Genomic DNA, 26,420 nt, shown 5'->3' on the forward strand with positions numbered 1-26,420 from the left:
TGCTGGTGTGTAGAGAAGGTATTGGTTTTAATGTTAGTCTTGTGTATTTCGCCCCCCCTGCTGAACACTCAGATCAGTTCAAATAGAGCTGGTAGATTCTCTTGGATTTTCTAGTTATATATGCTTCCCAGAGAAAGTGCATTCTGTATTCAGTTTATTAAGTATGTATATACGTGTTGTATGTATATGTTTTAAAATCAAGAAAGAGATGAAATTTTAAGTGCTTTTTGTGCATCTTTTCACATGACCATATGGTTTTATCCTTTAATTTGTTAATAAGTGATATCCCTGGTTTTTCTAATGTTGAAGCATCCTACCATTCCTAGTATAACCTCTTCTTGATTGTGAGGCATTGCTTTATTTTTTAAAGCATATTTAATATAGAATTTTTGCTTCGTTGATTGGAGTGATATCGAATTATGGATATTTTTGTGCTATCCTTACAAAATGTTGGTATCAGTGTTGTCATAGCCTCATAAAATGAACTGCCATCTTTTTCTCTGTTCACACTGAACAATAGATGGGAATTATCTATTCCTTGACAGTTTGTTAGAACTTACTAGTAAAACTCTTTGATCCTAGTATTATCTTTGGAGAGTGGGGTTGACGTTTGATTACCATTTCAATATTTTGTATGGTTATTAGTCTTGTCAGCTTTCCTAGTTTTCCTTCAGCCAATTTTGGTAATTTATATCTTTTTAGAAAATTGTCTATTTCATTTAGGTTTTCAAATATATTGGTATAAAATGTTGGTGAGGATGTGAAGCAACTAGGACTTTCATACATTAGTGGTGGGACAATTGCATGACAGTTTCTTATAAAATTAAACATATACTTACCACAGGACCCAGAAATTCCACTCATTTAGGAGAAATGAAAATATATATCCACACAAAGACTTACACATGAATTTTCATGGCACTTCTACTTAGAGCTCCAAACTGGACAACCCAAATGTTCATTAACTGATGAACTGATAAACAAATTGTGGTAGATCCATAGTTGACTGTTACCCAGGAATGAAATGGAATGAACTATTGATATTCAGCAGGGATGAATTTCAAGATAATTTTGTTGAATGAAGAAAGGCATGTATAAAAGAATACATACTATATGTTTCAATTTATACAAAACTTGAGAAAAGGCAAAACTGTAATTATGGAAATCAGATCAGCAATTACCTTGGGCCAAGAGGTAGGGGAAGGGAATTGACTGGGAACTGACACAGGGGACCTTCTGAGTTGGCAGAAATATTCCGCACCTTGATTGTGGTGGTAGTTACAAGTGGTAAGTGATATATAGTTGTCAAAATTCCTCAAATAATACACTTAAAATGTGTGCATTCTAATGTGTGTAAATTATACCTCAACAAAGGTGATTTAAAAAACAATGTATTGGCGTAAAAATAATATTTGCTTGGAATTTTTAAAAAAATATATTTTCTAATATTGCCTCCCCTATTCATTCCTAATGCGATTTATACCTCTTGTCTTTTTACCCCCTTAATACTTGCCAAAGTTCATTTTACTGATCTTTTCAAAAAAACAGGTTTGGGTTTACTGATGAACTTGACAGTTTTCCTTTTCCTTTTCATTTCTGCTTTAAGTTTATGAATTCCCTCTTTCTACTTATTTCAGGATATTTTTGTGGTTCCTTTTCTAGTTTCATGAATGAAAAGCTTCATTCAATTATTTTCAGTTTCTGTTTACTGTCTTATTCTTCCTTTTTCTGTTTTAGTTGGATTGATCAGTATTTTTTCTTCTGCTTTCTCTTCCGCTAGTTTCAAGTTATATATTCTGTTTTGCTTCATTCAGTGGCTACCCATAAATTTTTAAGATACTTGTTTTAAAACATTTTTATAACAATTTATACATTAATAGGTATTCATACCCACTCTTCCCAAATAGAAGTTGTTTAAAAAATTATTGCTTCCCCCACTTATTCTCCCAAACCCCTCCTCCACCACCTCACTTCCATTTTCCATGGTGATACCATTTTGGATTTTAGTTCCAGGTTGCCTTTTTATAACAATGTTGAGACATGATTGAAGTACAATAAATTGAATACATCTAAAGCATACAATTTGACGAGCTGTAACATGTATACAGCTGTAAAACCATCACCACCATCAAGACAATGAACATATCAACTCCCAAAAGTTTCCTCACCATCCCCTTAGGCTGCTTGAAGTTGCCCACAGTTCACTGATGCTCTGTCATTTTTTCTTTTGGTCTTCTTAAACTGTGTTTCATTTTGCAGTTTCTATTGCTGTTTCTTCATGTTTACTAATCTTTTCTCCCACAATGTCTAATCTGCTATTAATCCCATCCAGTGTATTGTTTTGTATCAGATCATTTAGTTTTCATCTCTAGAATTTGATCTGAATCTTTTTTTATACCTTCCATATTTCTACTTAACATGATCTATCTTTCCTCTACCTCCTTTAACATGGAATGTAGTTATAATATGGAATATAGTTATAGTAAGTATTAAATGTCCTTGTCTACACATTCCATCATCTGTGTCATTTCTGGGTCTGTTTCTACTGATTGATTTTTCTCCTTATTATGGGTTGTATTGTCCTGCTTCTTTGCAAGCTTGGTAATATTTTATTAGATGACAGTTGTAAAATTTTACCCTGTTGAATGCTCCATATTTTTATATTCTTACGAATATTCCTGTGCTTTGTTCTGGGACAGAGTTATGCTATTTGGAAACAGTTTGAGTCTAGTTTCTCCTGATTTGACGTTTGGTTTTATGCTTCATTATTCAGAATCAGAGCAATGTTTAGGAGTAATTTTCTGCTCTGCTGATATAAAAGTCTTCTGAGGACCCTGCCTGACAACCCATGAATTTGGAGCTTTTCCACTTTGGCTGATGGAAACACAAACTATTTCTAGCCCTGTGTAAATTTCAGGGATTGTTCCTTCTAATCCTTTTAGGTTGTTCTCTCCCTGGCACTGTGTAGTTTCCTCCCACACAGCACTGATCAGTATTCTGCTGGAGCTTCAAGGGAGATCCTCAGCACATTTCCAGAGCTCTTTCTTTGCACTGCTCTCTATTTTCTGGTACTCTGCCCTGTAAACTCTAGCCACCGTGGCCTACCCAGACCCCCAACTCCATTTCCTTGACCCAGGGAGACCACGAGGCTCAGCCTAGGTTACCCTTCTTGACGCTGCATTCTGCGCACTCTCTCCAGGCAGCAACCTGTGGCAATCCCGGGCTCACCTTGTTCATTTCTGTTCTTTCAGGGATTACTCACCTCTGCTCCCTGAAGTCCAGCATCTGAAAACATTGTTTCATATATTTTGACCAGTTTTTCAGTTGTTTGAGGCTGCTGAATAAATTCATTCCCTGTAACTCCATTTTGGCCAAGATTGCTTTATCTTATTTTAACATTTTAAAACAATATTTAGATTTAACTGCTAAATATTCAGATAGGTGATCAGGGCAAACCTCTCTGAGAAGGTGCTGTATAAAATGAGAAAGGATGAAAAGGAAAGGAGCTAGTCATGTAAAGGATTGAAAGAGAGCATTCCAGACAGAGGGAACAGCATAGTAAAAGGCCTCAAACAATAAGGAGCTTGGTGTATCTTCAGTTCAGATGGAAGCCTGGCTGTAGTGTATCCGCTCAGGTGGAGAAAGGTACCTGCTGAAAGTGGAGTGATCAGCAGGGCTTTGGGTGTGGCCAGTGCCAGGGGTTCAAGTACTACTGTAAGTACATAGGTGGTCATTTAAGGGTTTTAAAAAACACATTATGATATGGTTTACAGTGTAAGAAGACCAGTCTTGATGCTGTTTGGACAATAGGTTCAAAGCAGCAAGAGTGGGCATGGGGAGATGAGTTAGGGGGCCCTTCAGGAGCTTACGTGAGAGATGATGATGATCTACGACACAGAAGCAGCAGCAGACACTGAGAGGAGGATGGCTTCAAGTTGTACTTTGTGGAAAATAGAACTAGCTGACGGGTTGGATGTGAAAGTGAGAGAAAGGGAGGAATCCTAGGGTTTTGATTTGAGTAACCCAGTAGCAAGTGGAGTCTTTTTCTAAAATAGTGAGGACTGGGAAGGAGGACCATGCTAGTGCTAAAGAGGGCCCAACACTCCCGTAATTTCTATTACCTCCTCCTCTCCTTTGATACAACTGCCCTTTTTTTAAAGATTGGCATTGGAGCTAACATCTGTTGCCAATCTTCTTTTTTGTTTTTTTCCTTCTTCTCCCCAAAGTGCCTTCTTCCCCCCCAGAGCACTGTTGTATATTCTAGTTGTGAGTGCCTCTGGCTCTGCTATGTGGGACGCCGCCTCACCATGGCTTGATAAGCAGATCCGTGCCCAGGATCCAAACCAGTGAAACCCGGGGCCACCAAAGCGGAGTGCAGGAACTTAACCACTTTGCCACAGGGCTGGCCCCAATACAACTGATTTTTTTTCAGTCCCACTTAAGTAAAGTCTTACATAAATAGAACGGTTTTTCCCTCTTTACAACCAGATTTATCTTCCTATTCAGAAGTTCTAGAGGGTGGCAGGTTTTGCTTGGGGTGTGTATGGCAGGGGGGCCAAGAATACAGTTATGGATTGTTAACTTGAAATGCCTATTATCCGTTCAAGTGGAGATGTCAGTTAGACAATTGGCCATCTAAGACTGGAGTTCTGGGCTGGAGATGGAATTTGGAAGTCAGCCACATAAAGATGGTATTTAAATTCATAGAAATGGATTAGGTCACCTAGGGTAAGAGAAAAGAGAGAAAAGAAGGACGAAGGACAGAGGCTTGAGGAACACCAGCATACAGAAGTCAGTTAGAAAAGGAAAAACCAGGGGCCGGCCTGGTGGCACAGCAGTTAAGTTCGCACGCTCTGCTTTGGTGGCCTGGGGTTCGCCGGTTCAGATCCTGGGTGCAGACATGGCACCACTTGGCAAGCCATGCTGTGGTAAGCATCCCACATATAAAGTAGAGGAAGATGGGCATGGATGTTAGCTCAGGGCCAGTCTTCCTCAGCAAAAAGAGGAGGACTGGTGGCAGATGTCAGCTCAGGGCTAATCTTCCTCAAAAAAAAAAAAAAAAAAGGAAAGGAAAACCCAGTGAAGGTGACAAAAAAGGCTTGTCTGCAGCAGCAGGGAGAAACCCAGGGGAACCAAGAGAAGTATTGCCAAGAGGAAGTGCTTCATTCATTCAACAAATATTTATTAAGAATCTACTGAGTACCAGGCTCTACTTTACGCACAATGATAAGTTGAACAGAACAAAACTTATAGTGAGGAAGGCAAGCAATAAAGAAATAATTATGTATATCATAAGATGTCTGAACATCTTATTGGACAATAAATCCAATGAAGAAAAATACTGCAGGATAAGGGAATAGAGACTGATGGAGGGGGCAATTTTAGGGTGGTCATAAAAGGCCCTATTTGAGGAAAGGAAATTTAAGCAAACGCTGGAAGTCAACCAAGAAGATGTCAGGCAAAGAGCATCCCAGACACAAGGAATAGCAAGTGCAAAGACTCCAAGGTGGGCACTTGTTGGGTATGTCTGAGGAGCAGCAGAGCAAGTCTGGCTGCCTTGAAGTGAGTGAGGGGGAAAGTAGAGAGGGTTTGGAGGGGAGCTAGGGCCAAAGCTTATGGGGCTTACAAGGCCCCCATCCAGCCTTCGGATTTCATTCTAAATGGTGAGAAGCTTTGCAGCTTTGGATGCCTTCTCCTTTTTTTACATGAAGTATGAAGTGTGATTTTCAGCTGAGTGTGATGAAAACCATCCAAGAAGACAGGATTTTAGGAAAATGTTTTCCTAATGCTAGTTTTTTTCCTGATGCTAGGTTAAGCTAAGGCCCTGACATTGTTCAGAGTGCATCCTGAACCTGTGCTAATAATGAAGGTAATGGTAGCTAACATTCGGTGCAAGCAACTCTGTCGGCTTCTCTGCTAAATACTGCACAAGGGTCATCTCCTCTCTCCTGTTCACAACAACCCAGGGAAATAGATTCTGTGATCATCCCTATTTTGCAGAATGGGAAGTTGAGGCTAAAGTGGTAGAATGACTTCCCAGGCCGCACAGCCCATGAGTGGCTGTGACCTCTATGAGGTCCTTGCTTCTTTAACACTCTTATTCTCAAGCTTTTCATTATAGAAGCTTAAGGATGTTAATACATGATGTTTTGCCAAAATAAAAAGGGGAATTTCCAAGTTCCCCATCATCTCTAGATATTGCCTGAATGCACAACCACATTCTTGAGTAACTCAGCGTGAAGTCTGGTTGATTCCTCCTGCTTGCTCAGTCTATACACATGCAACCTCTTGTCAGGTCATGAGGATTCCACCTCTTGGGTCTCCCTGTAATGTCTCCCTTACTTGTTTGCTTCCCATTCCTGCTGCCCCAGAGCCTACTTTTGGTGCCTGTTCCTTCTAGGGCTCTTGTAATGAGCTCTCACATGGAAGAGGCCTCTGCTTGTTGCCTCTCTTCCCACCAGTACATCCTCCACCCTGTGACCAGAACAACTTGGCTGAAACACAGATCTGATTGTGTTCTTCTGCTTACAAATCCTCATGAGTGGTCCACTGCCTGTGGAATTAAGTTCAGACCTGGTAGCCTGGCTCCCCTTGGTCTGACCTCAGCCGACCTCTCCGGCTTCGCTGCTGCCTCTGCCTCTGTGAAGCCAGCTCCAGGCAGCACGCCCCACTCTCACCTCTGCCTGCTGCTCGTGCATCTGCACTGCCTCCTGCTCCATTTCTGCTTTTAGAAATTCTGCCCAGATCATGTTTAAGACTTAGCTCAGGGGTCACCTTTTCATGAAGAGATGTCTGACCAGCACTCCTGATGGGTACTTCACCACTTTCCCTTTGCTCCCCCACCATACCTGGTACACGTCCTAACATAGACCTGTCACACTGTCACATGTAAGGACCAGACATCTGTCTCTCCCCCACACCAACACACACACGGCTACAACTCAGCTGTAAGCTCTGTGACATAGGGGCTGTGACTTATTTATCTTTGAATTCCTATTCATCTGGAGTTTCTAGACAGCATAGTGTCTAGAATATGGTAGGCACTCACTAAATCCGAATAGAATAAATGAGTGAATTCAGGGGAGAAGAAGACACGATGAGGAAAAGGGAGGGATACCTTGGAACAGTTTGTAATGAATTAGCCAAATATATATTAATCACCTCTGTGTGGAAGGCACCCACTCAGAGTTGGGGTAGGGGTACAGAATTAACACTTTCATGAGAGAGCCTCAGCCCACAACTCCAACACAGAGGTCAAGGCTGCTGTTGTCTTTAACACTGGCTTTCCAGAGCCCAGGAGTGAGTAGCTTCCTTTCATGATGCTCAGTGTTCTGCCTTTTTGTTCCAGCTCCCTTCCCTGCCCATTTTCTGGGTGAGGTCATCGATGACATGCTTGTTCCAGCTCACTTCCCTCCCTTAGGTGCCCTCTTTGACCTTGGCCAGAGGAGAAGTCCTCAAGGAGAATGCTTGGGGCTGAGAAGCAATCCTCTGGCTTAGTCACAAAGACCTAGTGCCTAAGGCTGTGATAAAATACAGGAAGCCAGGCCCCTTTCATCTTTCCCCCTTTGGCCTGAAGGATGCTGCTTTACTACTGGAATCTGCCCTGCTGCTCCTTTTGGGGGCTGTCAATGCTGTTCTGGTCTCCAAAGGATGCTAACATTGAAACAAAAGAAACACAGGCAAAAACCAGAGACAGGGCTCCTAAAAGGGAAGCAGCCTTACTTCATCTCTGGCTCTGTAACTCACAAAGAAATTATAGGTTGAACTATCAGTAAGGGCTCCCAGGGCTTTAACTGCTCAGAATTAACTTGATTAAATGCTCATGATTGAGACAGAATGAGAGCAGGTGTACATTTGGGGGCTTTGGCTAAAAATATAGGCCTGACAAAACACTTGTCATTCCTTCTTTGTGCCTCTCTCCTTCCTCCAGGGATGTCCCAGAGACTGAGTAAATTGTGGCACAGCTGTAGCTTTCATCCAGCAACTTTTTCTACATTGTAGAAATATTAGAGCACATAGAAAATTATAAAGAAAATAAAAATAAATGACAGTCTTACCCAGAGATAACCATGTTACTCTTTTGTTGTTTCCATTGTCTCTTTTAAATGCATTTTCTATATTTGAGACCATGTTCTAAATATAATTTTATGCTCCTCTATAATTGTATGCTCTTTTTTTCTGCACATTGTCTTTGGATGGACCTCTGCTGGGAAAGCATTATTAGCGAGCTAGCTCAGGGGGAGTCCGCCCCCTGGTGGTGGGGTCTGGCCTCAGGATGGGGCAGGCAGACAGGACCTAACTCAGCGCCCTGCACCCCCACAGCTTGATCTGAAGCCTGAGACAGCAGGTTCTTGGGTTAAATCGGCTTCAAGTCTGTGGAATTTTAAGCACATTCTGCCAATCTTTTACTTATTATATACCTACCACTGTTCTTGGCAGTACAGCTCTTTTTATTTTTTGGCATCATGCACTTTACATTTGCATTTCCTTTCTTTAAAGCATTTTCTTAATGAAACAATTTATTCCTCAATATGAAAGAGCTTTCAGATTGAAAATGTTTCCAGTTTCCAGTATAGGGTGCCTAGAGTCTCCAGTATTTTTTTCTTTTTTAGTTTCTTGCTTTAATTTGGATTGTTTTTTAACTTATAATTTGAAGGTGGTTTCGAAGATATGGGGGATGGGGAAGATAAACCTAAAAGGTAGCACAAGGGAAGGAAAGATGAACAAAACTTAGATAAGAACCACAGTATCTGCTTTAAAGCCACACTTCGTAGATTCCTCCTGGAAGTCAAGATCAGAAGGGGGGAGGAGAAATGTGATGTTATCTTTGTGCTTTAAAAAGACCCACGTTAAGCAGGATTCATGTGCATGCATGCCTGTGTGCCTGCGATGAAATCATGTTTCAAAGAGGATTCAGCTGCATTATATTTATAACCATGTGGTTGCTACCAGCTACCAGCATGTCTCCTGGTGGTGGTTCACTTCTCTTCTCTCCACATCCTAATTATGTTCTGAAGTGTGCAGCTTTGATGAAGCAGCCTGTTAGTCCGCTCCCCCTCCCCACCCCCCCATCACACACAGTTCCAGCTGTGGCTTCCTGGGAATCCTGCTCTGGTCCCTCACAGGCCTATGTTCTGACGTGTTTGTCTCTGGTTGCAGTAAAGAGTTTGAAGTGTTGAGGATCCAGACCCTCCCTTGGCTGTGAAGAACTAATCTCTCCGTGGGGGTCCTGTCCTATTGGGCCAGAATAAATTGACAACTGAAGCTTAACCAGATCTGAATCTGAGGCTCATTCACAAACCAACTCAACAGTTTCCCAGGAAAACAAAATAGTGATCAGGTAGTGCTTCTTAAACATCAGTGTGCTTCACAAAAACAGACACACAGATCAATGGAACAGAACTGAAAGTCCAGAAATAAATCCGCACGTCTGTGGATGGCTAATTTTCAAAAAGGGAGCCAAGAACATACAATGGAGAACGGAAAGTCTCTTCAATAAATGATATTGGGAAAACTGGACAGCCACATGCAAAAGAATGAAAGTAGACCATTATCCTACACCATACACAAAAATTAACTCAAAATGGATTAAAGACTTGCATGTAAGACCTGAGACCATGAAACTTCTAGAAGAAAACATAGGCAGGATGCTCTTTGACATTGGTCTTAGCAGCATATTTTCAAGTACCATGTCTGACTGGGTAAGGGAAACCATAGAAAAAATAAACAAACTAAAAAGTTTCTGAAGAGCAAAGGAAACCATCAACAAAACAAAAAGACAACCTAACAATTGGGAGAAGATATTTTCAAACTATATATCTGATAAGGGGTTAATATTCAAAATAAATAAAGAACTCATATATCTCAACAACAAAAAACTAACAACCCAATTAAAAAATGGGCAAAAGATCTGAACAGACATTTTTCCAAAGATATACAGATGGCCAACAGGCACATGAAAAGATGTTCAACATCACTAATTATTAGGGAAATGCAAATCAAAACTACAATGAGATATCACTTCACGCCTTTCAGAATGGCTATAATTAACAAGACAAGAAATAACAAGTGTTGGGGAGAATGTGGAGAAAAAGGAACCCTCATACACTGTTGGTGGGAATGCAAACTGGTGCAGCCACTATGGAAAACAGTATGGAGATTCCTCAAAAAATTAAGAATAGAATTACTATACGATCCAGCTATTCCACTGCTGAGTATTTATCCAAAGAACATGAAAACACAAGTGCATAAAGGTACGTGCGCCCCTATGTTCATTGCAGCATTATTCACAATAGCCAAGACTTGGAAGCAACCTAGGTGCCCACCAAGGGATGAATGGATAAAGAAGAGGTGGTGTATATATACCATGGAATACTTCTCAGCCATAAGAAAGGATGAAATCTGGCCATTTGTGACAACATGGATGGATCTTGAGGGTATTATGCTGATGAAATAAGTCAGAGGGAGAAGGTCAAATACCATATGATCTCACTCATAAATATGAGATAACAACAACAACAAACAATCACATAGAGGTAGAGATTGGATTGATGGTTACCAGAGGGGAAGGGGGGAGGGGGAGGGTGAAAGGGGTGATGAGGCGTATGTGTGTGGTGATGGATGGTAATTAGTCTTTGGGTGGTGAACATGATGCAATCTACACAGAAATCAAAATATAATGATAGACACCTGAAATTGATAAGGTGGTAAACCAGTTGCCTCAATTAAAAAAACCCCCAAAATGTTAGTGCTTCAAAAGCACTTGAGGAAGGCAGTTAAATGCAGATTTCCAGGCCCCACCAGAGTTTCGGATCTGTTTTTCAGAGAGCCTGGGAATCTGCATTTTGTTTTTGGGGTATGTGAGTGTGAGGAATATTGGCCCTGAGCTAACATCTGTTGCCAATCTTTTTGCTTGAGGAAGATTGTCACTGAGCTAACATCTGTGCCAATCTGCCTCTATTTTATGTGGGATGCTGCCACAGCATGGCTTGAGGAGCAGTGTGTAGGTCCATGCCTGGAACTCAAACCCGTGAACCCCAGGCCACTGAAGCAGAGTGCATGAACTTAACCACTACACCACTGGGCCAGCCCTAGGAATCTGCGTCTCAGCAAACACTTTAATGTGATTCTGATGCTGGAGGTTCAAAAACCAGACTTGGAAGAGCACTAGGATTTTGGTGTCCTTCCTGCTACCACCACCAATGCAGCAAAATGATACCATTGTTCCACCCTCCTTCTACCTCCATCCCTTAGGCTGCATGTGTTGAATCATTAGGTGCAGCCTTAAAGTTCCTCTTAACCCTCCATCACCTTGGTAATAACATGTGCATTGACAAGGGGCACACACTGGGATCTAGTCCAGTTTAGCATCTCCTTAGGGATGGCCCAGGGCCCCACCCACTCAGGAAGATACAGGCTGGACCAACTCTACCTCTCCAGCTACCTCTCCAGACATGCAGGGTGCTACACAGAAAGCGAATTCCTGGGATGGTGGACAAGGCCCCTGCCTTCTATGATTTACTCTGGCACAAGCTCTTCCCCAAATCCCCCGACTCCTGGTTGATGTACCCACAGGCACATACTCCAAGCACACATTCAAAGCTCACTTCTGTGGGCATTCATTTTCTAGTCCCCGTGCACATCTGGGGTCCCTTTGCTCAGTCCACCTTCCATTTCCAATTTCTCAGCTCTTGTGTTTAAGTTTTGCATAAAATACCACGGTTATGTATGTTTAGACATTCCAACTCTTTTATATACTATATGCACATGCCCATGTGTGTGCACACATGCACGCGCACACACCCCGTAAATGGCAGAGCAAAATACAAATACATCATCAAATAACCCTCAGGTTTGGATGTCCCTTTTATGGTGCAAAGGGCATATGCTCTGGAGTCAAAAGACCCCAGTTCAAATCCTACCTCTGCCACTTACTAGCCACCTGATTTTAGAGAAGTTAATTAAATTGTCTGGGCCTGAGTTTCCTTATTAGGATTAAATAAGAAAGCTTATAAAACATCTAGGACTGTGCCCAGAACCTAATAGGAAGCCCACAGATGTTAGGTATTTTTATTTTATTTCCTATTTTTATTTTCTATTTTTGTATATGAAAGGAAATAGTCCTCCAAATTTCTCTCACACAGCATATTAGCCAGGGTTCTTGAATGTAAGCATCTGAAATCATTTCTGGCTAAAGTAAGCAAAGAGGGAATTTATGAGAGGATATTGGGTGGCTCACAGAATTCCCAGGAAGGCTGAAGAGCCAGGTGCAGAAAATGGGCTGGAACCCAGGAGGCAGCACAACCCACGCCACTGCTAAAATCACACCTCGGAGCAGGCTGCTGGCCTGACCTCGCCATCGCTGACCTTGAAAGCTGGATGCCGCTGCCCCTCAGTGCCCAAACCGATCCTCCACCATCTCTGCTTCTTGCCTCACTTGCTCCAGATTCCAAAAGCTCTGAGAGAGAGGGTCCTGGCCGCGCCTCGACCTGGGCCTGTAGTCCAGCTGTGGTGGCCGGGGAAGTGGCTCTACACTTTTTGGCTTCCACAGTTGCAATTCCTCAAAGACAAGAAAGGAATTCAGATGTCAGGCAGCCATAAAAGGCCACTGTCCAGACCTGTTCTTGCCATTTCTGACGTCCACATCTCATGCCCATTTCACAGATCCGTTCATTCTTGAGCATGGAGTCCTTGTCTCCAGGAACCTCCCTCAAGCCTACAACCACTGGTTTTCAGAGGCAATTTGATGCCTTGTCTCCTTCCTTTCCTCTGCCTAGAATTCCCCCTGCCCCCACCAATCCCAGAACAGCCCAAGTCTTGCCCGTTCTGCAAATGCCTATTGAGAAGTTACCCCCTCTTTATTGGGGTGCTGCCCCCACCCCCCACTAAATCGCTCCTTCCTTTATATTCTGAGGGCACCTTCTCTGTGTCTCCATTACTGAATTCGCCCCATTTTACCATGAATATATGTCATACGTGTAACGGTCTGACCTTCTTCCCTCTCCTAGACCCAAGATGAGGCTCCTTAAGGGCGGCAAGTCTGTCTTACTCATCTTTGTAGCCTTGGTTCTTCGCATCTAGTAGATACTTAAAATACGTTTGTTAAAGCATACGTTTCTCAGTTGTCTCTCAACACACACATTTAGACTCCTTTCCTACACACACGAGACAGATCTATTTAAAAAACGAAAATAATCCATGTGAATGTGCCCCCAAAACTGTAAAGTGTTGGACCAATGCACTTGATCTTGCCCAAAAGGCCGAGAAGCGATGTGTGGGACACGCAGCCGTCACACTGTTTGTTTCACTTTAGTTTTCCATATTTTCTGTTAAAGAGCTGTGCGCCCTTATTCCACCTCAGAGTGTTGAGCAGGGAAAGTGAGGGCGCGGGATTCCCGCCTCCGCTTCCGATTCCGCGGAGCCTCCGGGTTCCCCGCACCGTCAGAAGGCGCCCGGACGGCGGGCCGGTCCGGCGCGGCGCACGCCCTCGCCTAGAGGACTTGCTCGCAGGGGTGCCCGGTCCCCGCGGCTCCCCGCCCTCCCGCTCTGTCCCTCCCCCCGGCTCAGGCTGGCCGCGGGCACAGGCGGACACCTACTCCCTCCTCCGGGCCCGGCCCCCGTCCGGGCTCGGGGCCTCCCGCCGGCTTCCCGGCGCACTTTGTCACTCGGGCTGACCTTCGGCCGCGGGGGCCCGCCTGGGAGCCAGAAACTTCGGCAGCCCCAGGGCGCGGAGGCGGCGGCCAGCTCCCCCGCGCGGCGGCGAGGCGTGCGGGGCCGGGCGGCGGGAAGGCGCCGCCGAGCGCCGCGCGGAGCCGGGGGCCGCGGCCGCGCGCGTTCCGAGGCGGCGCCGGGGACGCTGGGCGCCCGATCCCGCCCGCGGCCGCACGCCGCCTCCGCCGCCGGGTTACACAGATGCTTCCATTCCTGCTGCTGCCCACTTCGCTCACTCCTGCGTCTGGATGGGAAGTTGGGGAAAATGGACAGGGTCGTGCTGCCGTGGATTGCTCTCTTCTGGCTAACAGGTAAGAGTCATCTTCTACCGAGACGAATAACTTTATATATATTCCCGTAGTGGTAGTTCTCACCTCCCCCTACCCCCCCCCCCCCGCCCCCCGTTGTATTTAAAGCTGCTTATCAGGCTGGTGGTAAGTGGGGGAGGGGGCCGTGTGTGTGTGTGTGTGTGTGTGTGAGAGAGAGAGAGAGAGAGAGAGAGAGAGAGAGAGAGAGAGAGAATGATGGGGGAGGCGGGTGAGAAGCCCGATTACAAGTGAGATGGATCGAAATGCAGGTGTTTGACTCATTCGAGATCCAAGATTGTTCTTTCGAACGTGCATTCCGCCTTCCATACAACGGTTCTTCCTCAGTCTTATCCTGAGTTTGTAATGTTGGGAGTCCTGGGAAAAATCTGGCTAGAAAAAAATGAAAGCTCGGAGGAGACTGATTAATTAAGAGAATGGTTTCTGGAGGTGGGGGTGGGGGAGTGTCTCCTAATTCCTTCCCTAGAGAAGCTGGGAGACCCAGGGTCCTCTCTCTGTGGCTCCTGCGGTTGAGGGGCGCGGGGATGGGGACAGAGATGGGGACGGGGGCCTGATTGGTTGTGGAGTTTAGGGCCCTGCTCTCTCTCATTTGGTTTCATTTGGGGAGTGGTCCCATAGTGAGAAGAGAAAAGCCTTCCTCCCCCAATAATCAGGTTTCCCTCCCCCCAGTAAAGATAATTTGCAGAGATATTCAGAAGGCAGGGCTTCTCCCCAGCATTAGAGTCACTGCCTCTAGCTGGGTCCCCGTGTTTCCCCTCCCTTTTTGTGAACTTTCTCCCCACCCTCCTGGTGTCTGGAAAGGCTCTGGCTCCTAACACATGGTCCCACACGATGCTTCTTCGTGGTAGAGGGACAGATGACCAGGCAGGGTGGCCATCCCTGAGAGGTTCACAAAGTAGCCGTGCCTGGTGGGGAGGAGGGGTTAGGAAGGTTCGGGTGGTTCCGACTGGGTCTGAGGCAATGATTCAAAGCAGGGTGGAGACAGGTGGAGGCCAAGTGATGGAGGAAAGGAACAGGGATCAGAAAGGTTATGAGGACAAGATGGGGGCAGTGAAGGGCGGGAGAGAAAATGGAAAATAGCACTTAAAAATGAAGTTTTGTCCCCTGTGGGGGCACCATCCAGAAGATTTAGAAAAATCAAGTCAGTAGAAAAAGAGGAACAAGTTTAAAATATCTACAGCAAGTCATTGAAAGAGAGCAAAATGCGTTTAAGAAGGGCAAAACCCCGATTGCCCTTAGCTTCAGAATAAGATTATTGATTGCCTCAGTTTTTTTCCTATTCTAAATGCAGGGCCCCTAACACTGGCTCTTGCCCCCTGCTGGTTTAGGTTTGGGGGGGCACCCTCAGCAGAGTTAGCCTCTTCTCTTGGCTGCTCTGAGTTCATCGCTCCCACATTATTCAAACATGAATCATCTAATTTCAGGGTCTGGCTGATGCCTGCCTCCCGACTCCCCTCGCCTCCCAGCGCCTTCCACCTCATCCTCACCGATGCTGAAAGTCCTTAATTGGCCTCTCCTTTTCAGTTATCATACTCGAGGGGAACGTAGGCCTTGAGCCTGTATTGCTGCCTCCCTGAAGTCAGCTAGGCATCTGGGCAAGGGTCCCTGAGTCAGAAGTGGTCTTCCAGGACCCTGGTCTGTGCCCAAGAAAAGTGCTCTGGGGATTGGCAGGGAGTGCAGCAGAAGGGGAGCAGGTAGCCCTTGCTAGATAGGGTAACAGCTTTTTATGAAATGGAATCATATCACTGGAAGGGACCTCAGGCCATCTAGTTCAGTTCTCAGTTTATAGAAATGGAGGCCCAGAGAGGTGATGTGCACACAGCAAATTTGTGATGGAGCAGGGACTAGAACCTGGTTCTCCTGAACCCCAGGCTGGTCCTGTTTGCACTCTCCTAAGCTGCTTCTGTAGGTTTTTTTGTTGTAGGGGTATTTGTTTTGAGGGGAGGTGCCTGCTTCCATCTGTACCTGGAGAGGCTGTCCCTGCCTGGAAGCAGGCAACAAGTTAGTTATCAGGGCCATCTCAGCTGTCAGATGGCTGGGGCTTCTATGTTCTGCAAGTAAGGCTGGCTCTTGAGATCCCACTGATCGTCCATGGGCATCCCCTGATCCCAGCTTCTGCTTCCCCCTCATCCCATCAAGGCTTGTGCCGCTGGACAAGCTGCCTCTCGGCCTCAGCAAGGTAGAGGAGCTAACAATGGCGGCTGGGGAGGGGGCAGGAGGAGAGAGGAGCAGTCAAGGATGAGATGGAGTCAGACTCATCGTTCACAGAGAAACAGGAGAGGAAAGGTAAGACATTTTAGTCCAGCCCAATCAATGAACTCTCTCTTGAGGGGGTGGCAGAAACGGAGGGAGAAAGGAAAGGACAGATTAAAAATGAGTCAGAGTGCCAGGAAAAAACACATTCATTCTCCCTCCCCCTGCCTTTCTCTCCTCCCCCCTCTCCTTTTCTCTTTCTCCCCTCCCATCCCCCCTCCCCGTGTTTCTCTCTTTTAATGCAGGCTGAGCAATTTCTAATCAACACTCATTTTTTTTCCTCAGGCTGTAGCAGCTCCTTCTTTGTCTTTCATTGCTAAAATTCTGTGTTTCTTTCTGCTATATATTTAGCCTCATGATTTCTTATTGTCATTGTGATGCTGCTTCCTGTAATAGATTGTTTTTGTTGTTGTTGTTGTTTCGAACAAAACAAAATGCTCACCAGCTGCTATTTTAGCAACAGGTGCCATCTAGCAGTAAGACTTGAAGGAGGGTTCGCTCTGCCTTTGTTCCTGAAAATGGATGGCATTTCATCCTTTCCTGGCAGGAGAGGCTGTGGGAAACGCTGGAGCTGTGTTGACACTCGCTGGGAGCAGCAGTGTGTTTTCCTGGGGACTCTTTTGGGTCTCTCTGTGATGAAGATTGCTTGCTCTGTTAGCATGTCTTTTGGCACTCTTTTGGCTTTCTTCATTCAGTCATCCATTCTACAAGCATATATTAAATTCCTGTGGTTTCTAGGTATTATGATAGGTACTGAGAATAAAGAGAGAAAAGACATAGTCCTTGCCCTCAAAGAGGTGTCAGTCTATCAGTGACTCAAATGAGTTTTTAGGTAGTTTTGATATGGAGGCAACAGGTCCTGTGATGGGAGCCACGAGAGCCACACAGGTGCTAGGAGAGCATGGAGGAGGCATCCCCGAGCCAAACCTGGGGTGGCGTGGAGCAGCTCTGAAATGAACTGCCAGCCGCGGTAATGGCGGAGTGAAGACATTGGTTCATGCATGGTCAGCTGGTGAGTTACTGCCACGTCCAGGCATTGTGCGGCTAATCAGATGAATAAGCACAGGCCCTGCCTTCAACGAGCTAACAGCGTGGTAGTGGAGACTGATGGAACTGTGAACACGCAGCTATAGAGACGCCTGTGCAAAAGCATACTGGAGATCTGCACTAAGCGTTGTGGGGTGCCTCGAAGCGACTCCTAACCCAGCCTGCCGCAGGAAGGGAGGTATCCAGGAACGGTTGTTCCCTCGTCTGGTTTGGTTCAGGCGGATGCCTGGTGACTGTATGAGGATAGGCTTGGGTGTGGAGAGTTAAGGTGTTCTTAGCCCTGGTGAAGGAAGAGTTGCTTTATTCTCTTTATTGGAGATTGCTGACACCTCAGCTTCCATGATCTCCTTCCTTGTCCTGCATGCCTTTCAATTTCTCTCCCTCCTCTGTTCTTCTTTCCCCCCAGAAGAGCCCTTATTTGTACCAGAGCATCTTCTTTCAACACTTTGTCATGGTTCTCGCCACGTCCCACCATCTCCCAGCCAGCCTCCTTCTCTCTGGACTAGGAGAGGGGGGTTGATTCAGTATCCCCATCACTCTTTCGATTTTAGACTCAGATGATTCTGCTGGTTGACTAGTTTGTATAGACTTCAGTATTAGTACTAGTAGTCTCAGTGCAGTACTATGCTGGTAGTCTTAGCAAGAACTTAGTGCTTAGTACAATGTTAGTAGTATTAGTATCAGAACTTTGTTAATGGAAGGAACCCTGAGCTGGGAGTTGAAGACTGGCTTCTAGTTCTGTCTCCTCCACAAGGTAACTGGATAACCATGGGATCTGGGTCTTAGAATCTGTTGAATGAGATGACTTCTAAGGTCACTTTCAGCTATAAGATTCTATGGTTCTGAACTTTTCTCCATTTAATTTTGATGAGTTGGAAATCAAAACTAAAAAGTGACTTTCTTTCTTTTATAATTCATTCATTGAAGAGCCATCAGGGACGCCTAGTTTTCTTCAGTATTTCCCTCACCATTAATGACTGGAATGAAAAACACCAGCTGGAAGGGAGAGCTCTTGTTAGGATTTTCAGAGGAACAAACACCTAGTGCTTGGTGGACAGGGCAGGGTCCACTCTGAACGAATAATTGTGGTCATACTGGGGATTGGTAAAGCAAGGCAAACATGTTGGACCAGGTGGATGAATCCAACTCCAGACAACATGGCCCTAGAATGGCCCTTCTAGTCTCAACTTTTTGTTCCAGGACCTACTCCTTCCAACCATTTTAGCTTTTATGCCTCATTTTCCCCAATCAGGAATGTAAAGAAAGGTGTAATGTGGTGGTTGTTTTTGCTTATTTACATGCTCTAGTGCTTTTTTCTGTGTTAAATGGCTTTCATATACATTATCCCTTTTGATCTTTCTAAGTAAGTGTGGCTGATATTACCTATCTATACTCAAGAAGACCAAGGCTCGGAGGGAATAAGTGGCTTGTCCAAGTCCAGGTATCTTATTAATTAAAAGAACATGAAATAGTGTCACTGACTTAATATGACTTGGTTGTTTCAAGTGCCTGAATCCGAGAGAGACATTCTTTTCTAGTTAAGATGAGTCAAACTAGAACTCCTGATTTAAGTGAACATAGATGGTGTCTATTATGGGGTATTGGGTATGAGGCTCAGAGTTCATAGAACTCAGGGAAATATTGCAGGGAAAAGTGAGAAAGAATAGCATTTAGTATTTTAATAAATCTTCAGCCCTACAGGAAAGGAGTGAATGAGGAGTGCTCCAGTGAGGCACAGGAGAGCAAAGGACGTGACCCAGTGACAGCAGATACTGCTGGCATGTCAGAGCCCATCTGGTACTAGGGGCTGGTGCTGTGCACCCAGGAGCCACAGAGGATGTAGCTTTGGCATATGTATGCTTAAAATCTTGGTCTTCAAGATAGATTTTGGCTCTCTGAAAATGAAAGAAGGCATTTTGGATGACTAGAGTTCTTTATGGGCCAAGAAACAAGGAAGAACTCAGAAGAACACGCTGCTTCTCCTGTTCTCCGCGGCATCTGGAACCCTGTAGGAAGTGGTGCTCTGAATTAGGAGTGGATCCCTTGCATTCAGCAGGGATCCTGCATTTTCACTCTTCCCATGCCCTTGGCTCATTGGGAGGCAGACTCAGAGGTGGTGCGGGGAGAGAGACTGGGCTCAGACTGACCTGGATTTGAATACCACCTTAATATTTTACCCTATTTTCTTTGGCTTTAAAATGAGAAGCTAACTTACCTTATGATAATTTAAATGAAATTACATAAAACTCCTAGCATAATGTGTGGCACATAGTAGGCCCTCAATAGTTATTATGAACCCCCAAATAAGTATATTAGTCAGCATCTTGATGCAGCAACAAGTAACCCCTAAATCTTGGTAGCTCACAATAGCTAACATTTAGTTCTTGCTCATATTCCATGAGAGCTGCAGTTAGCGGTGGGTCGGCCATGAATTGGCTAGAATTGGTGGACGTGGCTCAGTTCCAAATGTCGTCTTATTCCAAGACCCAGGATGAAGGAGCAGCATGCTCTTCTTATGGTGGAGGCCTCAAGGCGGGTTGGGGTAGGGAGCAGAGCCAAAGCACACAAATGCCTTTTAAGCTTCTGCTTGGACATGTCTTATGGCACAAGTATTCACATTCCAGTGGCCAAAGCAAGTCACCTGGCCAAGTCCACAGTCTATGGAGTGGTACTCTGCCTATAGGGAACAAAGCAAGAGTAGGGAGGGAAAAATAACTGGGAACAAATACTACAATCTATCAACTGGGTTAAATCATTCAATAAATGGGTCAAGTACCTACTATGTAGCAGAGTCTTTAAAAGCCTGCAGGGCAGAGCTTGTTATTACTAGTGGAGACAGATGAGTAAATAGGAAATTCTAAGACAATGTGATGTCATTCTCTGGGGTACTGTGAGTGCAGTGAGAGCAAGAAGAAGCTTCTAGAGAAGTGAGAGCTGACTAAGTCCAGAAACATAAGTAGGAGTTATTGGAAGGAGAGTGGGATAGAGGAAAGGAAATTTACAAGCACGTGCAAAAGCCAAGAATCAAGGGAGGACATGATGTTTTCTGAAAATTACAAATATTTGAGTATGGTTAGAGAATTTGGTGCTGCAGGAGGGATGGAAGAGAGTAGCCGCATCTGAAATGAGCCCTTGTACTTGTGAAATGGCTGCAGAGAATCTTTAAAGGGGTCAGGACAAGGGAGTTCCGCGATCAGATGTGCATTTTAGAAATATTATTTGGACTTTGGTGTGGGATGTGGATTAGATGTGGGCAAACTTGTGGAAGAAACCAAGTAGGAGACCTGGAAGAAAGAGAGGCAAGACATGATGAGATGAGCTCAGTGGGGATGAGAGAAGTGGGACAGAGTGGCCAGAGGTGGAGGAAGTAGTACTGGCTTGACTGGATGTGGAGGTTGAAGAGGAGGGAGTGTCAAAGATGCCTCCAGGTTTCTGGGGATGCCATTTGTGGACGTGAACTAATACAGCAGGAGAAACACGTAAGGGAGGGCAATAAAGGTTCAGTTTTTTGCGTTATATTAGTTAACATATAGTCTAAGCTACTATAACAAAGAGACCCTAAAATATAGTAACTCACATAAAATTTCTTTCCTTCTCCTGTAACAGTCCAGATCTAGTGGGGGGGTGAGTCTACCATTCCCAACATGTAGTTCCCAAGACACCTCCAGTGATAGGCATTTCTCAGCCAGTAGGAGCAAGGAAAGCAGAAGGCTGAGGCAAGCAGCTTGTCTGTACAGAGGTGACCCAGAAATTGCACACAGCACTTCTCCTTACATACCTTTGTCCTGACTCTAGTCCTGTGGACCCAACTAGCTGCAAAAGAGGCTAGGAAATGTAGTATGTGGCCGGTTTGGCTGGCCAGGTTAAAACCTGGGAAGTTCTATTACTAAGAGAAGGGGACAGTTACATCTCTGTTTACAGAATGATGAGTTTTAGGTGCTTTTATAACATCCAGAGGGAGAACAGAGTTGTATATTTGGGTCTGGAGCTCAGGTGAGAGATCTAGACTGGAAATACAGATAAGTTGACAAAGGTTGATGAGAGCATTCTTATGGGCGTCTTCTCTGTCCAAATGGCAGGTCCATCCTGGAAGTGTGACTCGCCTGAATGAACCAGGACAGTTTCCAAAGTATCTCTGCCCAGCAGGGTAGAGACTGACCTCTTTTGGTGCTTTGGTCCCATTGGAACAGTACGTAAGCCAGCTGGACATTACCCATGAGCTCATTTCAGATCTCTGGAAGAAGCAGCAAACCAGACAGAAAGGAGATATTCTTCTGGCTTTCATCTGCACAGTGGTGGCAGGGAATAGGAAAGCATGGCTCAGCTGGACACATGGAACATATGCTTAATGAGTGGCAAGCTCTGTGTGCACAAGTACCAGAGTTATTGGCAGCAGATAATAACTAGGCCATGAGCAAAGCCCTCTGGGCAAGGACAGCACTGGCTTTTACCATAGCCCCATGGAAAAGGGGGAGATATTGCTGCCTTTTGGGACTCTTGGGGAGAAAACATGCAAGAATGTCATAGGGCCTCAATGGGAAAGCTGGAGAACCGGGCTTAGAAAATATGCAGATACCAAGGGAGTGTCTACTATTCTTGATAAAGTCTTTTTATTTTACTTTTTAACCCAAGTGTGTCGAGAAGATGAATGGTTTCTTTTTCTGGGGGAAAAAGATGCAAGCTGTATTTTCTTTGTCTTTAAACCTTGAGCCCATAGGTCAACATTTCCAAAATGCTTTGCTCCCATCCTGACAGTGCTACTAAGGGATGGGCAAACTTTCCTTGCCTGTCTGGACTATGGACCAAACCTAGAGCAGGCACTCCTTATTCATTTCCTACACTTAGAAAACCTGCTCATCAATTGTCCCTGAAACCACATCTTGGAAATTGGGACAACATGTTAAAAAGGTGAAGACAAAAGATGAATTTCTTAAACAAGATCTAACTTGAAGGCAGGAAAAGGAAGATTTGTCGTACTGAATGAAGAAAAACCTTGGGAGTCTGAAAGCTGAGATATGCTGGTGAATGGGCAATTCTGAGGTCACATCTCACTTCTGGGACTTGAAGATTAAGGGATGGGTGAGCTTCTCGATTTCTAAAGATGCCTGTCTCTAGCAGTGATCCTTTCCCATGACCTTTAGCAGCAATCTTTGTTTCTCTAAAATGGGGCCAGGCTTATAGATCTGCCTCTCAAAGATGCTGGCAGGAATAGCTTACAACTAGTGGGGAAAAGGAACTTGCTTTGAAAAGAATGAAAGCGCTAACATAAGAACAGCATTGCTGTGGATCCTGCCTTGTTATTTTTGCGAGAACACAGCTCATCATGTCTAGAATCCTTTTCTTTACATGAACTTTGGGGCAGGACCTGATTTTGCCACATGCAGGGAGGCATCGTTTGCACTTGGAGCTGATCTTTCCAGGCTTGGGGTGTGGGTACCCCTGGTTACTAGCTGAGATGGGGCCTGCTGCTCTGAGCTGTCATTCATCACTCTACTTTTGGGCAGCTTTCCTAGCTATTGGCCAGAATCCATTCTCTGCCCTGGGGACCACCTGCTAAGAAAGGCCCTTCAGACTCACCCCCTCATTTGCTCATTCATTCATTGATTCATTCCACCTTTTGTGAGCTTCAGTTATATTCTGTGGCTTTGCTGTATACTCAGGATACAAAGTCAACCAAATCATGGTCCCTGCTCTCAGGGACCTTAGAGGTAAAAACCAAGTTGATATTGAATTCCTCAAGATGAGGGAAATGTTTCAACATAGTGTTTTAAAATATATTTTTGATTGAATTTGAATTAGATAGTTAAGGGCAGTTTTCCTGTGGATCAAGGGCACAATAAAAATGGAAAGAATGGTCTGATGGTCTAAGCATGATGACTTCCTCCTCTGCAAATGCAGAAAACCACCTGTAATCTTCGATCTTCAGCTGTCGTCTTCCCTGTGCCGTCAGTCAGGAAGGCCGATGTTCACACACGTGTTCTCAATGCTGTGATCCCTCCCCTTGCTGCACGTCTTTTCTGTCTACTGCTGTCTTCCCTAAGCTGCCTCTCTCCGGTTTTCTGAAATACTTGCTTTAGTTTGTAGGATGAAACACGGATTCTTTCTGTACCTCTGTAAATGTCTTTATAAGAGCTTTGAAACACAAGCCCCTTATGGTGTCACCAGTGCCTGGACTCAGAGTCCCAGCGTTCCCATCATGCCAGCACATACTGTGTGTGCACAATCCCCGCTCAGTGCTCCTCTCTGGCTGGCTCCCAGAAACTCCTTTAGTTACATGCCCTGATGTTTCCCTAGGTGGAGGGAATAACATATTTGTAGCCAAAAAATGGAAAATATTTTAGTATGTCTGAAGCGTGCTTGGGGCCAAATCACAGAGAAGGCCTTATATGCCATCTCAAGGCATTTGGGTTTTATCCTGGAAGGAATGGGGAATCATTGGAGGCCTTAAAGCAGGACACAGACATGACTGGATATGACTTTTTAAAAAGAATACTCTAGATAGAAAACATGTGGGGAGTGTATTGGGCTGGAAGTAGGGAGACCCCTGAGGGGGCTGTTATAAAACTGAGGAGGGAATGAAGACCTGTGTCAAGTGACAATAAGAGCTTCGGAGCCAGTCAGCCTGGGTTCAAGTCTGAGTGTCACTTGCTAACCCTGAGATGTTGGGCAAGATATATATATTCTCTGAGAATCAGCGTCTTCATCTATAAAATGGTGTAATATTACTACATACTTTATAGGATTTTTTAGAGGATTCATTGGGATACTACATGAATAGTGCTTAATACAATTTCTGACACATAGTAAGCATTTCATAACTATTACCTGGTAGAAGGAATAGAAACCTGAAGGGGTGACAGTGGGAATAGAGAAGGGTCAAATTTGAGAGGCTTAGTGACCAACCGAATGTGGTCGGGGCAGGGAGGAAATCACCAAAGCTGGTTTCTGTCTGAGGCAATAGGATGGGGGCATGCTAACAAAAGAGCTAGGGAGCAAGGAAGGACCGGTTTATAAGCAGGAGTTGAGGTGGAAAGAGGAGATGATACATGAGGTTTAGACAGGTTTCATTTAAAGTATCTGCTAAACATGCACACGAGGCTTAAGGGAGTTGAGGGTCTGAGACGTTACTGGTAGTGGAACTGTGGGAGTGAATAAGATTTCTTAGATGGAATGCACCGATGAACACTACAAAGAGCTGAAAAATTTTAATTTATTTACTTGGCATTCAAAGATACTCTTATTAGCTTGTATAGACTCCAGCATAAGAAGTACTAGGTTTTTGGCATCTGACAAGTGGTGACATAGAAAAACAAAAACCTGTAAGAGGTAGGACCCAGGCTCAGGACACTAACCTAGCCCCAGGGCAGATCTCTTGGGGATGGGAGACAAAAGACGGTGTTCCCAGGCCAGAACTCAGTGTCCACGGGGTGTCAATCTTAGTCCTCGCCCCAATTAGCTACTGTCTTGGAGGGGCCTGCTTTGGGGGTAAGGAGGGGTCCCATGAAAGGTGTTTTTCAAAGTTGGGTGGGTAGCAGCATCACGGTTTCAGATTTGGATCTGTCATGTGTGAGGGGTCTAGGAAACAATACCAGATCCTCAGGAGAAGGGTCAGATAACAGGGCCCAGGCAAGCAGGCTGGAGCTCAGAGCAAGACTTCAGTCCTAATGGGGCAAATGGATTGCAAATCAGGTAGAAACACCATCTAAGTATAAGATAAACACAGGTTGAGGGAAAGAGATGCTGCTCAGTGGGTACAGGGAACCTAAGCCCTCACCTGGAATTCAGGGTTAGGGCCAGAAGAGCATTCTAGACTCCACCCTCCGGTGGAAATGGAGTTCCTAGCAGGCTTGGCCAGAGTAGGGTCAGGGTTGGGTGGCATTCATCCTATGGTTTGAAGCTCATGGAACTAAAGCAGGATTGGCATTTTCAGCTTTTAACTCTTCACTCTTATCGTCCTCAAAGATCTAACAAACTGACACTGCCTTGGAGTTTCTAGTCCTGTCCTCTCCAGCTGTCCAGATCTCTCCTTGGCTTAGAGTTCCAGCGTTCCCATTGTACCTGCACAGGTACGCGTGCCTATGCATGTGCGCACACACATGGGATTACCCTCCATTTCTGACTTCCGGGAGGTACATACGTGGTCGTGCAGTGCCAAGGACACCCAGGCGCTGTCACTGGGGAACTCCTAATTACCTCTTCTAGCATTCCTGTGCAGTTTCTGCCTGTTCTGCCCTGTACACGCTCATCGTCTCACCTAGCTTTAGCTCATCTGTGCTCACCTAGCTTTGGGTTCATAGTTTCACAGAAGTCAACAGACTGTTCTTGACAGCAGCAGCAGCAACTACATTTATTGAGTGCTTACTATATACCATATTATCCTAAGTGCTTAGGATAAAATCTTATTTAACTCTCAAACAATTCCATGAGGTAGTTACAATTACTATTCTGGTTTTACCAGTGAGGGAACAGAAACTCCTAAGAGTTGAGTAATTTGCCTTGGGTCATGCAGCTAGGAAGTGGTGGAGCTTGGATTCTAATTTAGGACTGACTCCCAAATCCATGCCTTTAACTATCATGCTATAAAAAGGTAGATGTTTCTGAGAACGTATTTCCTTATTCTTTGGAGCGTGAGTTTATGTGTATATCATAGAAAAGCTGAGAACTGACTAACGTCTATTAATAATTAAGGGAGTCCAATGGCTTGGTCAAGTGGCTAATCTCATTAACAGAGAACAGAGCTGGGAAGGAGGTGATTCTTAGTAATTATCTAATGAACAAAACCCCATACTTAACTCTCTCAAAAAACAAAACAAAAACTCCTATAACACTTTTGTGTAGCACCTGCTTCCTTTGCTGGTGTTATTTATCCTAGAAAGGCTAGGAAATGTGATTTCTCAAGTAGAGCCTGAATGGGCAGCAGAGAAGAAAGGTGGTGTGGTCAAGAACACAGCATTGTACTGGGAACAGTGCCTGTGGTTGGTTATCTAGCCTCAACCACTGCTGACTGAAGTCACTTCACCTCTCTGTCCCAGTTTTGTTACCTGGAAAATTGGGATGTAAATAAGGATTTCAAGAAGAATTACA

General features: G+C 44.8%; 2 protein-coding genes across 6 annotated transcripts in view; one reads left to right on the forward strand and one right to left on the reverse strand.

Annotated features, from left to right (window-relative positions):
- MAEL (maelstrom spermatogenic transposon silencer) overlaps positions 1–13,731 on the reverse strand; it is a 40,330-nt gene extending 26,599 nt beyond the window's left edge. The window contains exons 1-2 of the mRNA XM_070497172.1: positions 13,596–13,731; positions 12,367–12,559 (exon numbers count right to left, since the gene is read on the reverse strand). The gene's annotated coding sequence lies outside the window, so the exon portion shown is untranslated. The remainder of the gene's footprint in view (positions 1–12,366; positions 12,560–13,595) is intronic.
- ILDR2 (immunoglobulin like domain containing receptor 2) overlaps positions 13,365–26,420 on the forward strand; it is a 62,285-nt gene continuing 49,229 nt past the window's right edge. The window contains exon 1 of one of the 5 annotated variants that reach the window (XM_070497170.1): positions 13,365–14,021. In XM_070497170.1, coding sequence (XP_070353271.1) covers positions 13,976–14,021 — 46 coding nt within the window. In that variant the 5' untranslated portion in view covers positions 13,365–13,975. Of the gene's footprint in view, positions 14,022–16,174; positions 16,323–26,420 lie in introns of those variants that run through there. The other 4 variants (XM_070497171.1, XM_070497167.1, XM_070497169.1 and 1 more) reach the window with 4 other exon arrangements.

This window comes from Equus asinus, chromosome 25 (assembly GCF_041296235.1).
Source record: "Equus asinus isolate D_3611 breed Donkey chromosome 25, EquAss-T2T_v2, whole genome shotgun sequence".
Taxonomy (NCBI): domain Eukaryota; kingdom Metazoa; phylum Chordata; class Mammalia; order Perissodactyla; family Equidae; genus Equus; species Equus asinus.